We start from the raw sequence: 16,399 nt of genomic DNA on the forward strand, positions 1-16,399 counted from the left end.
AAACTCCTTTCTAAAGTATGATATATTTTGATCACGTCCAAGTCCTCGATAGAACTTTCTGTTTTCATTATGTACCAGTCGCTGGAACTGCACTTGTTATAATTACGTCACACTTCTGTCCTTTGATTACGTGTGAGGGTGTTTCCAGAGTGCCACCAGGTACTTATCTATAAAACACTCCAGAGGAAACTCATCATATACTCTGATTAACAATTCATGTTCACATAACGTTGTAGGGACCATTCACATATTCCATTTTTCCTTCGGCATGTCTACATACTTTCATCAGTGGGGAGCGCCCAGGTTAAGCAGGCTGGTAGACGCAACACTTCTTCCTGTCAGTTTCATCATAGACCAACACACACACATACATACACACATACACACTAACCGGGTCGTTTTAATAATCCCACTGTATTACGATGAGGGATCGCTTCGCCACCCTTGCAACAGCTGGGCTTGCATATATAAACACTGCAGATGTCACAATGTCAGAGCGTGCCACAGCTGCCCCGTCTGGTGCAGCACGTTGTACTGGCCCGCTCCTACCCCCACACTCCTTCCTTCACCCGCCCCTGTAGGTCACCACTGTGGGGGCTGGCTTCATGCCCAGCCAGAGACACGCCCCTTAACATATGATCGCCGCTGGAGTTTGACATTAACTCGTTGCTTCCGGACGTATGACGTGCTTTTTGTCCCGGATAACCAAAACATTTTACGTGAGAGTGAGCTGGTTATTGCAGCATCGCATTTTCTGACGTTCTTACAAGAGGACTGGTCTGGAAAATGAAGAATGGTGGGCGGAGTTCCCTCACTCCTGCCACCACCGTAGGGGGCTCTCGAAGATGATTCCCCATTTTCTTTGAGGTAACATTTTTCCGTAAAGTTGCCGCATTAGTCTATCGTTTAATATTCTATTTTAAACCTTCGTATTACTTTAAAGTGTCCATGCATGTCCAGTAGTTCAGCACCGTTCTTAACTGTCATTCTACCTATGTGTGTATGTTTGTGTGTGTGCATCGTAAAGTCGAGTATAATTATAGAATATCTACTTCAAGATTTCATTATATAACATTGGAAATCTTACGAACTTGATATGGCAACATGATCGTCATCTCTTGTATACCCTTTTTTTTTCAGACATATACGACGTATGTCCTTGGCGAGGACACGCATCATTAAATATAAGATTGAATAATTAGTTTATGTGAAAGAGATTCACTGAATTGACTTGTACTGATTGATGTTGGATATTCCAGCAGCCTCTCCAGGCATTTATCTCAAATTACGTTTGGATGTTGTTGGCAAAGCTTATTTCTATACCACAGTAGAATCTGTCTCTCTGCTGACGTCTATGTACTCATACGACTGTGTGTTAAGTCGACAGTAACTGATCCGAAAGGAAACTGTCCTACCTAGAGGCTGGTGGCTGGCGATTTGAGGTATGAAAATCACTCTTAGGTTGGAGATTTGGAGGGAAAGGTCTTTTGGAGTTGAAGTATTTTGGGAGGGGTTTGTTGCAGTGGAAGGGGTTCTTGGGAATGTAGGGAGGAAGAGTTAGTGAAGAGGGAAGGAAAGTCAGAGGGTATTAGATTCGCCGAAGCTAAGTTTATAAAGCGATTTCCCTCACGTTTGCGATCGTCCAGTTCCACTTTGCGTCATGGTGGTGAAGCTTGTCCTTGCTACACATTGATGATCAGTCTTTAGGGCCGTTCACTTTGATTTCAGCAAGAACTCACGGCCTTGAGGTAGGAACAGTACCGTAACAAATGGTGCCAGGTGTGAAGGATGAATGGAAGCCTTGAATTCAAGAGCCAGGGGGTAAAAAATATGATGCTCGAGTCTGATTGTCTGAGCCGTCAGTAGATGAAGTCGTACGAGCAGCGGCAGCAGCTGATGCTGGGAGAAGATCCCACCCGCAGCAAGAATGTCGGATGCCTGACCACCCATCTCCAGCAGGTAAACAAGAAGTCATGGAACACTTGTAAAACTTTGTGAGATATCCGGCAGAAGATCTTAAGTTACGATATATGATGTAGGAGTTACGGAGGCAGCTTGAGCAGCTCAATCAATAGAAGTACTCTCTCAAGTTCTAGGTAAAGCAAAACCAGACTAGCCAGCTATGACAATCCTTGGTCTCAGTTTTCAAGAGGTCAGGTTTCGAAATAAGGAAGACGAACTTCCAAGACTTGGAAAATAGGTGATTGCCGGCACTACTATCGGTAAAGATGTAAGAATGGGCAAAAATCTTCCATTGGAGTTGGCAATAAGTAACCACGCAAGCTATATAGCCCAAACTGGCTCTTTGGCATTGGAGGACATTAAAAGTTATGAGTGTGAAGCTGAGAAAAGGTGACTTTCCTACCCAACAGAGCAAGGCGCAACTTGGCAGTAGCTGAGAGCAAGATGTGGGAAGGTAAAACAACAAGATGGAACACTTCAGGCGGCGAAGGACTCCACTGGATCAGGAAAACTGGAACGAACCGATCATCGGGGTCTATGTGACGGGTGCATAATGCTGTTGGACGCTTCATCTATCCTAACATTGCAGTTGGATGGCCTAGTATGTTGTTAAGGTGTGGAGTATTAACTGGGCACTGTAGATCTTTGAAGGGTCCAGGGAATTTGATTTTGCCTAGGAAAGACACTTTCAACATTTACTTCATGTTGGCAACTAAGATGGAGGATCGGTTTGTCCCGAAGCTGGACTTACACTACTGAATAGATAGATGTTGGTTGAGCCTGGAGACAACGGAGAACGGTCAGCCGTAATGGGTGTGGAAAAAAAAAAAGAAATTCCGAAGTCCATATGTTAAAGATCTTGGCCATGACATTCTTCGGCAGCCCACCACAGGATGAAGAATTAGGATCGATCTACCTGATGGTGGAGGTTCCGAAGTGTAGACACATAGATCGCTGAGGGACTTCGAAGAGTGTGGGTCAGACGCTGCGTGATGACCAACGTGATACCCCGGTGGAGTACAGGTAAGAAGGGTGGGTTACCCTGGGCGATGGTGGTGGCCAGGTAGTGTGGGAAAAGCCAGGAGTATCCACACCTCACTGTATCATACGAGGGAGTCTGTGACCACCTGACCTCTGGGCCAAGCCACTCGGCTCAAAAGAGCTCTTCAGACATCCTCTGTCCCTGGGAACACGACGTGGAGTCTGCTAGATTACCAAATCCAGGCGAGGATGAAAGCAGAGATAGCCAGTCCTACAGCCGGATCTACAGTCTATGAAGTTACCCAAAAGTAAACTGTGTATCCTAATATTGTCTAGGCATCAAACCCTGTGATAATTCCTCTTCTAGAATGTAATTGTAGGTATCAATCATTTTCTCCAATGAAACTCGTTGTTTACAAAATTTGACTTGCACTTCAAAAAGACCATACAGGCCAAGATGAGGAAGAACATCGTCATAATTCTTTCAGTTTTCTTCATATATTTGGACTCAGACAAATGTATCGAACAGCTTGCCATTTGGTATGACTAGCTTTTGAAACTGACTAGCTTTTATCTCCTTTTTTTATATTTCTAGTTTACAGAATTTTAAGAGCTACATTTAGAACTTAACACCTGTTGCTTCATCTGTTGATGGTTCAAGGTGTTTATTAATTGTTGTGGTTTAATTTTAATCCATTGATTTAGTGAATTCAGAAAAGTTGGGCTCATAAGATTCAGTAAGCAAAGTGGAGTAGATGTATGGATTTAATTAGTAATACAGATGCTATGCTGCGTGAAATCGGATATATGCGGCTTGTGTGATTCCTGAGATAAGTTTACAGACACAAGGTGATCGGGAGACTCATCCAGATGTCCATATAATTTCAAATATGTTAAGGAACAGATTTGGAAATCTGCTGCCAAAGCCAAGTCCGAGAAGCGCTTCTCATGATGTTCAGTTATTTACTGTTTCACTGTTGTTCTGTCTTTCTCATTAATCATGTATAGTTTAACTTTCAGATTTTGAGTTCAGTATTCAATGAAATGGTAAAGATCCTTAATTGTGGCTAGTCAAAAAAAAATTAAAAATTACAACGCAATTGAAAGCTATTTTGTTTGTCATAGGCCTACCAGAGTATAAGATCTATGGATGTGGCTTTTAGTTGAAGATCCAACAGAAAATAAACTCAGTTTATTGTAGTTGTGATTACTTATTCCCATGCTATTACGAGGAAGAAAAATTAATGTCCATGAAGAGGACGAGGAATGTTGGCAGCCCTGTACGACGACAACATTTGTTTACTTCCTCTTCATTCATGGGTCTACACTGGGGAGTAGCCTTTATTTCCCCTTCAACACACCCATGACGGTGAGTAGCCGTCGGAAATAGACGCAGAAGAGGTGGCTAGAAGTCCTCCTTTCGGGTCACAGTGTAAGTAATTGTACCTACCTCAGTATGGTGTCCAACAGTGAAGGTCATCTTGGGGTTCCCAGCTCAACTACGAGCTGTGAAATGACAGGAATTCATAATTCATGGCTTTCCTTCTCTAACTTACCGGAAATAAATTTTTGAAAATTGGTATCAAGAAGTTATGAAGTGAGTAGATATTGTAGAGCCATTATAGGGCCGAATGCGTCACAACAGGTCCGTCAGTAATGTATATAGGTGTGTGAGTGATATCACCATTATATAATTCTGTTTGTATATTCGTGAATTAAACGTATGAGTTCTTGATTAGAATTTAAGTATAGGGCTACACTGAAAGTATCTTTGGTTTTGTTTTTGCAGTGATAATGGACTGTGTGGAGAATATATTTTAAGTCTGGTAGAGCATGATGTGGATTACTTTTTTATTTGGAATAGTAAATAAATCAGTTGGGGGGGGGGGAGGACTATGAATAGCTGGTAATAATGTGGAGTTACTCAGTGCAGAAATAGGTTAAACACTTCTAAAAATCAACTGAACTTACAAAAACCTCAGACTTTGCTTTATGGTCTACGATTACCTTATTTTTAATGTTATTCGAAAGACATTTAATGGCATGATCTTTAGATCCGGTCACATGTAGGATGTGTGGGGAGAATTTGAGCACATCGAGACTTTGCCTATGGTACACATTTGTGCCATGTTATGGGAAGGAACGGATTACAATATCACAGACATATTTTTACTTGCCCTTAGCTACTTGGGCAAGGTGAGGTTTTCTCGGGTTCTGTTGCTTTTTACAGGTGTTCCACCTCTGTATTTTCATGATAATGAACCTCATATCTCCCCTGGTCTGTTTAACCTTCCCAAATACTGTTGAATGTATTCTTGTGTAATGAAATTAATATTGATCCAAGTCATGCTGTGCTAGTCTTGATATATTTAGCACAAAGAGCAAAGGATATTTCAAAGCTAGGTCCATTATGCCTCTAAACTGAAATCTTACTGATTCCCAAACCAGATTCAACTCTGCCAGGAAGGATGGATCATATGCAGACACACATTTATTTCATCATTGATTTTGCAAAATTTAGGTCCCCAACCCCACACATGAATGAAAGAAAACCTGTCAGGTTTTTATTAGAGTAAAAAAAAACTAAATCATGAAATTGTTGCCAAACTCTTCTTTCCCTGTTTTTGCATGGTGATGATACAGAAGGGGAGAGTGTCTAGTTCCTAAGTGCTTCCCTCTTTAGTGACCACTTATGACATGCAGACTTATGAGTACCATTATAATGAACTTGGTTTTCAAATCGACCATACTTTAAGATATTACAAGTAAAGCATGGTGTGATACTGGTGCAGACAATAGTGTAGGCTTGGTAGATATTATTTCTTGATTCATTTACTGTATGCTTCCCCAGGACCCCTTTTATGGGGCTCATACAGTTTCAAGACTCAACGCAGGAACTGGGTAAAGTGGGCTTCTTTAGGGTAGGAAAATCTTTGTCAAGGTTCCAGGATATTACTTTACTTTTGGCACCTTTTGACTTCATTGGAATATGGAGTATTCTATGCCTGTTATTCCACTGGGAATCTCTTTTCAATTGCTTTTTGGGAACCATACTTCTGTTCACCAGAGGATCAAACCTCAGGACTTTTAATCACTCCCAGTAGCCTCTGTTTTGAAGAGGCTGCTGTTAGTATTTTTTGTCCACCAAAGGTAAGATATGTTACATTGCCCTTATACGATATCATGGGTTCTATTGTATCTGGTATTCTGTTGTAGTTATCGTTTCTTCACTGCAGTGACCCGAGTCATTGAAATTTTTGTTTTAAAGAGCGTGTTATATTCAGTGATCCAAAAGAAGACTTGGCTTACTTTGGTTTTTCATCATTCATTTACAAAGGATAATATAATGCTGTTTTATGTTTGCATCTTTGTCAGATATGAGAACGAAAAATAGTAAAAATGAATGTACAGTTTTCTGTGATAGAATTTTTACTATGGAATTTGCCAGATTTACAGATATGTTACATCCTGATAGGAATTAAAAGTTGTATATCCACATTTTAAATTTTCCATTTATTCTTATTATATGTGCTTTGTTTGCTATGAAAATCTATGTACCCTGAATTGGGATTTTTTTTTAATCGTTTGTATTTACAATTTCTACACTCTCCTTCTCATTAATGCACATTGTTCTACCTGCACTAAACACATTTCCTCCTTATTTCAGACCTGTGTAACATTGTAGAATGAGGAAGCAGTAACTTGGTTAAATTTAACAATGCCAAAATGCAGTATCTATGTCTCTCATTCTTAGTCTCACTTGTTTCCAAATTTCAGTAGGAAAACATCTCATTGCAGATCTGCAGTAACATACTCGTAATAAGCGTATGCACAACCACTACTCTATTCTGGAAACTTCACATAAATAGCACTGCAACATGTGTCTCCCAGATGTTAAAAGATGGTACAGTTATTTTTCTAGTGAGCAACTTTTCCAGACCTACAGGGGCCCTTATTTACCCAAGTATAGATCACCACTCAGATATCTAGGATGGTTTTCCTTCCTGTCTCTTAGTCAAGGTGAAATCAGGAGCTTCCACCTTGTTAACTCTCCTGCCATCACATTTCTTTATGTCTCTCTGTTTTTCATATTATTGTGTCCTTGTCTATCTATTTTGCAGTTATTATTTTGACTTCAGCTGTTATAGGCTTTCAACTTATGTTCCTGTCTATCTATGTCTCTGATGCCTGTTCCAATTGGAACTCCCACAAAGGGATGGCCAAGACAACAAAGTCCCCACAACTAAAGAAATCCACTACTGCTTCTTAGCCTTTAGTGCCTCACCCTTAACAGGCCACTGGCAGAGGGCAAATCTACTGCAGTTTTTGCAGAGGCTCCTCCTTAATGTTCCTAATGTCTACTTCTATCTAATGCTCCTGCCTACTACCTCTGCCTAGTGTTTCTACCTAATGCCCCTACTTAAATGTTCCTACCTACTACTTCTATTTTCTGCTCCTACCAAAAGGCAGGGCCAGTTTGTAATGCTCACCACAGGAAAATCTAAAAGATAGTGTAGAAGAATGAGCTGCATGAGTTAAGTGTTGTCAAATGTTACATATGACAAAGAGAGAATGTAAATTTGTGGACAGACGGCTAGTAATCCACATGTTAGAGATGCAGAAAGAAAAGACAGCTACCTAGGTCAGAGGAGTGCAACTTGATGACCACTAAAGTGCTGGCTCACGAAGCAGATGTCACTAACCCTCTCAGTATCCAGGTGGATAGTACTGGTAATATACCTCCCTGGTTGTTGGCTGCCTTCATGAACTGGCCCTACAGCATGCATCTTGTAATTGCTTCCAATAGCCTGTGTGTGGACACCAGCCACACAAGGATTGATCATTATGACTCCACTTTCTTTCCTTGTACTTTGTACTGTGAAATTGTTGCATTTTCTCATCTCTTATCTTTCCCTCCTGCTATAACCTTTCCATCTTTATGAGTTGGGTTGACAAACACCTGGGGAACTCATATTAGTCCTTTTTTCATTTGTTCTAAGACTGGTGCATATTATATTACCTTTCATCTGAGATGGCCATGATTGGATCATGCTTTTGCCTGTGCCTTATTGGCTACTTGAAAGGGAAAAAAATGTCAAGGATTGCCTGAACTACTATTTGAACTTGCAAACTCACTTTTTCATATACTCTACTGATCCTAACAATGCAAAGAGTTAGCAACTATTGTGCCATCAAAGGATGTATCATTGCAGAATGTTAGAAATGGTTTAGAATATTTCATTTAATGTTCAAATACTAAGCATTTTTGAAAGATTCTATATATCTATATGCTCAGTGTAAGAAATATATGCTAAGATGAAAAAATGATAATTGTTTTTAGATAAATCCTTTTTGATTAGGTGATTCTCATGTATGGCATGTATGCAAACAGCACTCATTGGTGTTTTTCACTCTTGTGTCTTTTGATTATATCTTTGCTTAGCAGTTTTCCCTATGTTCAATTTTGTTTCTATTTTCAAGTCTTTAATAGTAATGATTTATGCTTTAGGAAAAAAATTTTTATTCCAGATATTTCCATCACTTTTATACAGAATCTCACCTTAAATGTTACATTGGTTTACAGTGTTCCAGATGGCAACAGCAACCAAGGCAACCAATGGGACGGCTATTCACCCAGAAGCTCGATTTGCATCTTTGAACTCTATGACTGATACCCTACAGTTATCACCAGCAGTATGTCCAACTTAACATTGTTCTCTGTAGTATGGCTTGCACAGTATTTTTTTGTATGTACTGTTTTCTGAGTTTTGGCTTGTGTCCTAGTTTCTAAACTTTGGCTTGTTGTGTCCTATAGTTTCCAGTAAATGTACTTTCCCTCTTTGTATGAACTTTGTAAGACAAGCCATATTCTTGTTACTTCTTTCAAGATTAGGGTAGTAACACTTGCTTCACGTTCATGGTAGCTAAACCAGTATGTAGAACTCTCCGGCATGGAAAGGTGTGGGATGGTCAGCAACTGAAGTTTTTGTTGAAATTCTATATATTGGATCATGCTATAATGTCACAGTAGGAGAGAACACACTTTATGAAGATTAGTAAATTGGTTTGTACAGTTTATGTGATTTGCTTGTTTGCTGTAATAAGTATGACTTCCATTTATCATTATGGCTAACTTGCTCGTTATTCATATGACTTACTTTGATTGCTCTTCACGATAGTATTACAGTACTACCAATATTGATATAAGCCCTGTGTTTAATAATAACAAAGATATGTACACATATGACCCTGTACATAATCATTCAGCATATATTTACTCATAACTGCATTGCCTTAACTCCACAGGTAGAAGGACGTGTGGAACCATATGAGTTGGTAGAACTGTTCTATGGGAGCAGTACTGTATCACCAGCTACACATGCATCACAGCTTTCTCCCAGATCAGCAGGAACCTCTTCTCCTGAGGTCATGCAGGTACTAAATAATAAAACTTCATCAGAATTTTTTTTCAGCATCATATTACAATAGTGTTTCTCATCATATGTATGTACCCATAGAGGAATGTCTCTTATTTATTCACTTTGTAATGTAACAGAATCAGTCTTTACAGTGTGGAAATGTCCCAAGTTATTTGGTAATATCATGAAGTTTTCTTTCATTGATGCGAACACATTATCTAGTGCAACCACACTCCTACTCCAAGTCTATTTATTGTATATTACATTGTGAAACATTCTGAGCAACTTATGAATGGTATTTTTGAGCCAATTCGTGTTCCCTTACATCCAAAAATTAATAGAATGGGTTCTTTATGTTAGTTTTTCCTACTTCCTCAGCTCCATACTCTGTTGCTCATTTCTGCTGTTACGTTGATTGACTGGAATGCATTTGTTTATTTCAGTTTAATTATTTTTCTCTTAGTAGAAGTCAGGTGATTCTCATTCATATCTGAAATGTTTTAGAATGCAGTTGCAGATGTTTAGAATTGTGTGAATGTTCAGTTAGGAATATTTCAATGAATTTTAAAAAAGTATTCCCATTTCATCTGATTCTCTTTTCCTCCATCTTTATCCTTTATTGATTTTTCAGTAATAAACATATGCTAATGTATATTACATTAACTTTACCAGAAAGAAAATTGCCATTTCTTACACAGGGTATTTTTGAAGTCTAACTTTATACCATTATAGAAAACATTAATAAAATAAGTGAGTAAGATACGATGACATCAGAGCACGAATGGCACAAGCATGGGCTGCTTGTGCCATCTTGAATATAATATTGGTCCTAACTTGGTCATCAGTCACTGTTAAGCTCAAAAGTCCTCTTGATTTGAAAGTTGTTACCAATTCATTATCACCTGTTTATACATATAGCCAAGAAGTTTAAATTTTGTTTCCCCATTTACTTTGTTCCAAGTAAAACTCTGTTCCTGAAGAAATACCTCCTCATATCCCTCCTCACACATTTCTTGCCACATTCCCAGCTGTACCCATTGGCTATGTCCTCTCTGTGCATTAGAGAACTAGCCTCTTGGAAACTCACATGTAGTTATCATGTCTTCCTCTGTTCTTTTTTTTTTTTTCAGAATAAGCAGATTGAGGGCTTCCCTCCCACCTTCAGAGTTCATTCCATTAAGGTCTGGTACCATTCTTATTGCATTCCCTTAGAACCTTTCCAGTTGTTTATTGTGAATCCTCAATAAATGAGACCATACTGTTTTAGCAAATGTGGGTTGTGCATACCCATATCATGTTGAATTCACCTCCGTGCTATACTTCATTACCCTATGTTAAATATATTCACTGTAACTATCACTCCCATTTCATGCTTACTTCCAGTTTCACACACAGCTAAGGCATTTATTCCTCTGAGTCTGCCACCAAAGCCATGTCATCTGCATGTGGAATTCAACTCCCCTCCCAGTTCATCCTCAAGCAAACAGCAGACCCGCCCCTTTCTCCAAGACTTGCACATTTTCCACCCTTTTAAATATCTGTATTTCCTTGCTACTTTAAAAGGGTCCTGGGTAACACTATGACCTTCATAGAATTTGGTCTTGGGATCTATCTGTCTTACCTATATCTCTGATGCCCGTTCCCTCCAGGAACTCGCATCTAGGGGAAGGCCACAGCAAAAGTGTCCTCTTATCTCTTTCCTTTCATGGCCCCCTCACGTAGCATTCCATGCATTCTTCCCCCATTGTTCTCCCTCCACTCTATATCCCCATGCCACAGGTGGATTTTCTTTTACACCAACCTCTTTAATCATACCATCCTTGTAAACTCCTTGTCTTGCATTCTTTCCACTTCAAAGTATTACATATCACCCATTGTGCAATTCATTCCCTACTATATCAAATTTCTCATATATCTCCTCATTACTTTCTTCATTCCTCTAGTCATACCACATGTGGTCCTGGAGTAATTATTCATAAATAAATCAAGAATGTTGGTGCACTGTATCTAGAAATTGGTTTTCCACTTAGGAAGCACATCAGAAAATTATTATACACCATAACATTAAAATGTAAAACAGTAGAGTATTGAATAACTTAAGAATATTGTATCAAAAGGTAATTTTTTTTTTCTTTTGTAGTGTTATATCATTATAATTGTAAAGATAATTAAAGAATTTTTGTTTCACCATTGCAAGATAAAAGATCCAACACCCCTTGTATAAATATATCAACTTATATTATTTTTTTTGTTGTTTGTTTCGTCAGACTTAAGTACGGAAGCATTAATTACAGTACTCATCTTATGGGGAGATCTTACCTGTTTGGTTCTTATGAAAAATTCTTTTATTTGATTTGATTTCTCATTCAAGAATTGCTGATAGTGTTACTCATTTGCATTGTTCTCCAGAAGCTCACTTCTATCCTTTATCTGCCAGTTCTGTTCAGGATGTAAGACCCTGATTGATGGTCCATGAGGCCTTTTCAGTTATGGTTTGTCGATACAATGGGATCTCAGTCTGTAGAGCAAGCCACAGTGTTTTTAACTCAAATTGTTACTGTTAGGAAAGAAATTTCTCCTTTCTGACAACTTTTTTCTTTAATACTCGCAGGTAATAGAACAGTCAGCCAAGGAGAAGCTACATCCAGATTCATACACATGTGAAGTATGTGGTCGGAATTTCAGAGAAGCATCCCACTTTACCAAACATAAACGTGGAGCCCTTTGCCGAAAATTAGCCCAGCGTATGGCCAAGAAAACCAAGAAGAAGAAAGGGTCTGGAAATCAGGATTCTGCTGATAAGAGAAATAAACAGACAATTCTTCATAAACCTTATCAGTGTAATGTGTGTGGTGCTAAGTTCTGTGATAAAGTGAATGTGGAGTTACACATAGAGAGACAACACAACAGTCGTCAGCAACTGTGGGTAGAAATAGCCAAAAATGGGGGATTTTCATGTGCAGAGTGTGACAGATGGTTCCAGGACAAAGCAGACTTGACAGAGCATCAGAGACAGCATATGGCAACATACCTCCACCATAGTGAAAGGTTAAACCATGGAGGAGAACCTCAAGGTACAACTGTTGTTTATTACCACGAGCCCCTCCAACAGGTCCAGACTTACGGGCAGCAAACACAGCCACCCCCTCCACCACCAACACATTTACCTCCACCACCCCCACCTGCTCCACCACCAGTGGCCCATATGCACAACAATATGACCACAATTCTTCATACTCCACAGCTCACACCATCATCCCTCATTCCAGTGTCACAGACTAGTAATCCTCAACCTTCTGTACCCACACATTCTCCTCTGCAGAGTATACCACCTTTAGGAGTAGCAGAGAGTGTAGCAAAAGGCTTAAAAAATAGTAAAACTGATAGGTTAGCTACAAATAGTAAGTGGAATATCTGTGGAGATTGTGGTCACAAATTTGTGGATCCCATGAATTTGGAGTTACACATTCAGAGGAAGCATCCTGATTCATATATGGTAGAAACTGTTAATTTAGGGGGTGGGATTATTCTGTATAAGACGAATAATACTTGTTCAGATGTACAATGTTTGATAACTCAGAATGGTACAGCAAACTCTGAGCTGAAGTCAAACAAAGCAAATCCTCAAACTTTTGATTGCATATTGTGTGGGTATAAAGCCACCTCCAAAAACTACATTTTGTACCATCTCCAAAATATTCATAGCACTAGTAACACTGACTTCATTCATGTATTAGAGACTCTTGAATCAGGGAAGAAGGGAGCTAGAGGAATCAAAGGAAAGAAAAATAACCAGGATCCACTTCTCCGTGAACAACGACATGTTTGTGATGCATGTGGTGAGGTGTTCCTCTCTAAAGCTGAACTCATTCGCCATAGAATTAAAGATAAACAGTACATGTGTGGAGTGTGTTGTCATGCATCGTGTAGCCAACAACAAGTAACAGCACACATGGCATCCCATCATCCCCATTATCATCCACATGTCAGTGGAGGACTTTTTTGTTGGATATGTGGCTCTATATCATTGTCAGCTCCTACTTTGGATGATCACTTAATTACTCATGGCACACTAACTACAGAGTGTGTGTCTTGCGGAGAACGTGGTGAGAGACTTGGGGCACTTCTTTCACATGTGGGAGTCCATTTACCTCGACAGTCATCTCGTGTACGCCTTACTGTGACAAGGCCTGGGCAGCCACCATCATCTCACACAGTCGAGGTAGCTGTAGATGGAACCATCCATAGTGGATTAAATTTAAACCGAGCATCTCAGGTTTCTGTGGGAGATCCTGTGCCTGCCCGTATTGCCCCAGCTTATGCCTGTAGTGAATGTGGTGCTTGTCTTGCTGGAGCTGCACAGCTGGAAGCACATCTGCAATTACATCAAACTAATGCTGTTGTCACAACCCAAGTTGCAGTATCATCATCAAATAACGTGGGGACATTAACTAACACTACTGCCACCATGGTACCAGTCACAGCTCCATCATTGCCAACAACAACAGTTGCATCTGGTGGTGGTGTTTGTAGAGTTCCAGGTTCCTTTGAATTTCGTTGTGAGGAATGTGGATTTTGGCGACAAGAGAGTGAGCCAGTTATGCGTCATATACAAGCTGTACACATGTCTGGCAACATGCTCCATTCGGTAAAGCTTCAGTCTGGTCTAGTACAGATCCATCCAATCCATGTTGTGACACCCATCAGCACTCTTTCAACTCAATAAGGGATCGGATAAACATACTGTGAACATTTAAGAACACTTAATCAAATAATTTATCAAAGTTAGTGCTATTATAGTAAAGAAACGTATCTCATCACGAGTTTTAATTGGGCCTTTTTCCAAAACTTAATCTATATTTACTATAATACTGTTAAAAGGTTGACTTTGTACAGTATTTTGAAAATGCAGTGTCCATTAATTGTCTTCAAAAAGTTTTCACCATTCCCATAAAATGCAGGTATTGCTGCCAGTTTTCTCCATTTTTGCATGGTGCCTGGTGGTTGACAGAAATCAAGAAAGCAGGGAGAACTGAGGGGTCAGATCTGTAGATTTTCTAACAGATTATAAGAAACCTTTCGGAAAAAATTATTAGTCTAAAAGAAATGAGTATGTTTTACCCTAGATGAATTGAATAAGTAAACTTTTTTATGTTAGCTGAGATGGCATATCCATCTCATTAACACAATATATATACCTTAGACTGAGCCAGAATACCTATTTTATTGACCAACCCTTAAGGGTGGATGAACAGTTCGGTTGATGGGACTGACTGCTGCAACCAGGATTTGAACATATGCCCTCAAACCTGGGTGGCCCATGAATACATCATGACCAGGATGTCAACCACTACAGGTGTTCATCTTCAGTTTGTTATCAAATATGAAAGTATAAATGTAGCTAGACCCTGAGAACATTTGACGAAAAAAGTCTAGTATTGTTTGTTCACATTACTGACAACCTCAGAAACCATCATCAATACTGAAAAGTTTTGGAAACAATTAGTGAGTAGTTTAAGTTACAGTGGAATACAGGTATGCCTGTGCAGGGCCACGAGAGAATTTTAAGGATTCAACCCAGTATTACTTGCAGGGAATAGAATAAATCTGGAAATTTGAAGGTAGGCTGTAAATGTTTGTAATACAATTAGATTTTTAAATTCAAGATAACCAATTTTTTCTAGAAGAAATGTGAAAAAATTATATACAAAATTATATATTCAGGATATCCAATGTAGAAAATGGTTTTAATCCTTGACGGAAAACAATTTGCACAGTTAGTTTCAGATCCCCAAGAAAGGGGAACAAACCACCTAAAGACATGGACTCGGGCCATGTTAAGGCATGGCAAATTTATAATAGCAACTTAGAAAATATAAAAATTTCCTGACATTTCGTAGTTGGTTACCAATTAATGGTAATTTCTACATTATACATTATGTATAATGTTTATAAAAATTTACGTTTCCTTTCCAATGTCTTTTGTCAAATGCAAGAATTATACCTGGGAAACACAGTGTCCTCAGGTTTTAATACTGGTTGTGTCATCTGCTTTAATTCAAGCATCAATATTTCTATGACAGTTATGCTGCTATGATATGTATCAACTATTCTGTGCCAGTCAGGCTGCTCAAACTGGCAAGCATTTACTATTCTTTATCAGTAATATATATGCCAAGATTGGCAAAAAGCACCTATTCTATGCCATTTATATTAGCTTAGTAAATAAGATTTTACTAATCACTGCAATTGTGATAAAAATCTCAGATGTACAAAGAACACCAAGTAGACTTACCTGTAAGTGTGTTTGTCATTCCATGAGTGATGTGTTATACGCTAGTTTTTTACCTGTTGCTGTTGTTGGTCATGTGCTCCAGATGAAATTTTTGAACATTTAATACTGTTAACATTTTATGATAGCATTTTAAGGTATGTTAATAATATTTTAGGTGAACATATCACATTTTGGTTAACTGATATCAAGGTTGTAAATCTTGATGACAATTAAGATTTGTATGAAGTTGGCAGATTTCTATTTTGGATACATAAACAGGGAGGTTCACTGATTGTACTTTTTCCTGTCAGTAAGAACAGTATACTAAAATACTTTATGTAATGTAGATGGTCTAAAGAAAAAGTTCTTATCTTTACATCTCAAGTCCAATTAGTCTCCCCATGCATTTCATGGGAGGGTGGAACACACTTTCTCTGGATCATTCTATCTCCAGACTTAAGTAGCAATATTGTGATAGCCTGTAAGCTGCAGTACATATATATATACCTGTTGATATATGATGTGATATGTACATGTAGGTGACAAAGGCATTGTATATGAAAGATCAATTAAACTACACAAATTATAATGCCTGTAAGAGCTGTCCCTGAATATTGCTTTACAGTACCATTCAAGTATTATCCTTGAACTTTTTCTTATGTGTTCAGTGTTCCATATACCTATTGCTATTTCCTACATTTAAAGTAATACATATAGAACCTTAAGGACTAGGTGATTTTTCATATTGATTTTGTTATTCTTT

At 38.7% G+C, this 16,399-nt stretch overlaps 2 protein-coding genes across 11 annotated transcripts in view; one reads left to right on the forward strand and one right to left on the reverse strand.

Moving 5' to 3' along the window:
* Positions 1-543, reverse strand: part of LOC139748359 (uncharacterized) — a 40,030-nt gene extending 39,487 nt beyond the window's left edge. For 5 of the 6 annotated variants that reach the window (XM_071661443.1, XM_071661446.1, XM_071661444.1 and 2 more), the window contains exon 1: positions 392-543. The gene's annotated coding sequence lies outside the window, so the exon portion shown is untranslated. The remainder of the gene's footprint in view (positions 1-391) is intronic. The other variant, XM_071661452.1, reaches the window with a different exon arrangement.
* LOC139748241 (uncharacterized) overlaps positions 1-14,179 on the forward strand; it is a 78,667-nt gene extending 64,488 nt beyond the window's left edge. Inside the window, exons 1-5 of one of the 5 annotated variants that reach the window (XM_071661120.1) lie at positions 4,129-4,375; positions 8,528-8,637; positions 9,250-9,378; positions 10,493-10,543; positions 11,974-14,179. In XM_071661120.1, the coding sequence (XP_071517221.1) occupies positions 8,536-8,637; positions 9,250-9,378; positions 10,493-10,543; positions 11,974-14,088 (2,397 nt within the window). In that variant the 5' untranslated portion in view covers positions 4,129-4,375; positions 8,528-8,535 and the 3' untranslated portion in view covers positions 14,089-14,179. Of the gene's footprint in view, positions 1-4,128; positions 4,376-8,527; positions 8,638-9,249; positions 9,379-10,492; positions 10,544-11,973 lie in introns of those variants that run through there. The other 4 variants (XM_071661119.1, XM_071661121.1, XM_071661122.1 and 1 more) reach the window with 4 other exon arrangements.
* Positions 14,180-16,399: the final 2,220 nt, after the last annotated feature.

Source organism: Panulirus ornatus, chromosome 73, assembly GCF_036320965.1.
Source record: "Panulirus ornatus isolate Po-2019 chromosome 73, ASM3632096v1, whole genome shotgun sequence".
Taxonomy (NCBI): domain Eukaryota; kingdom Metazoa; phylum Arthropoda; class Malacostraca; order Decapoda; family Palinuridae; genus Panulirus; species Panulirus ornatus.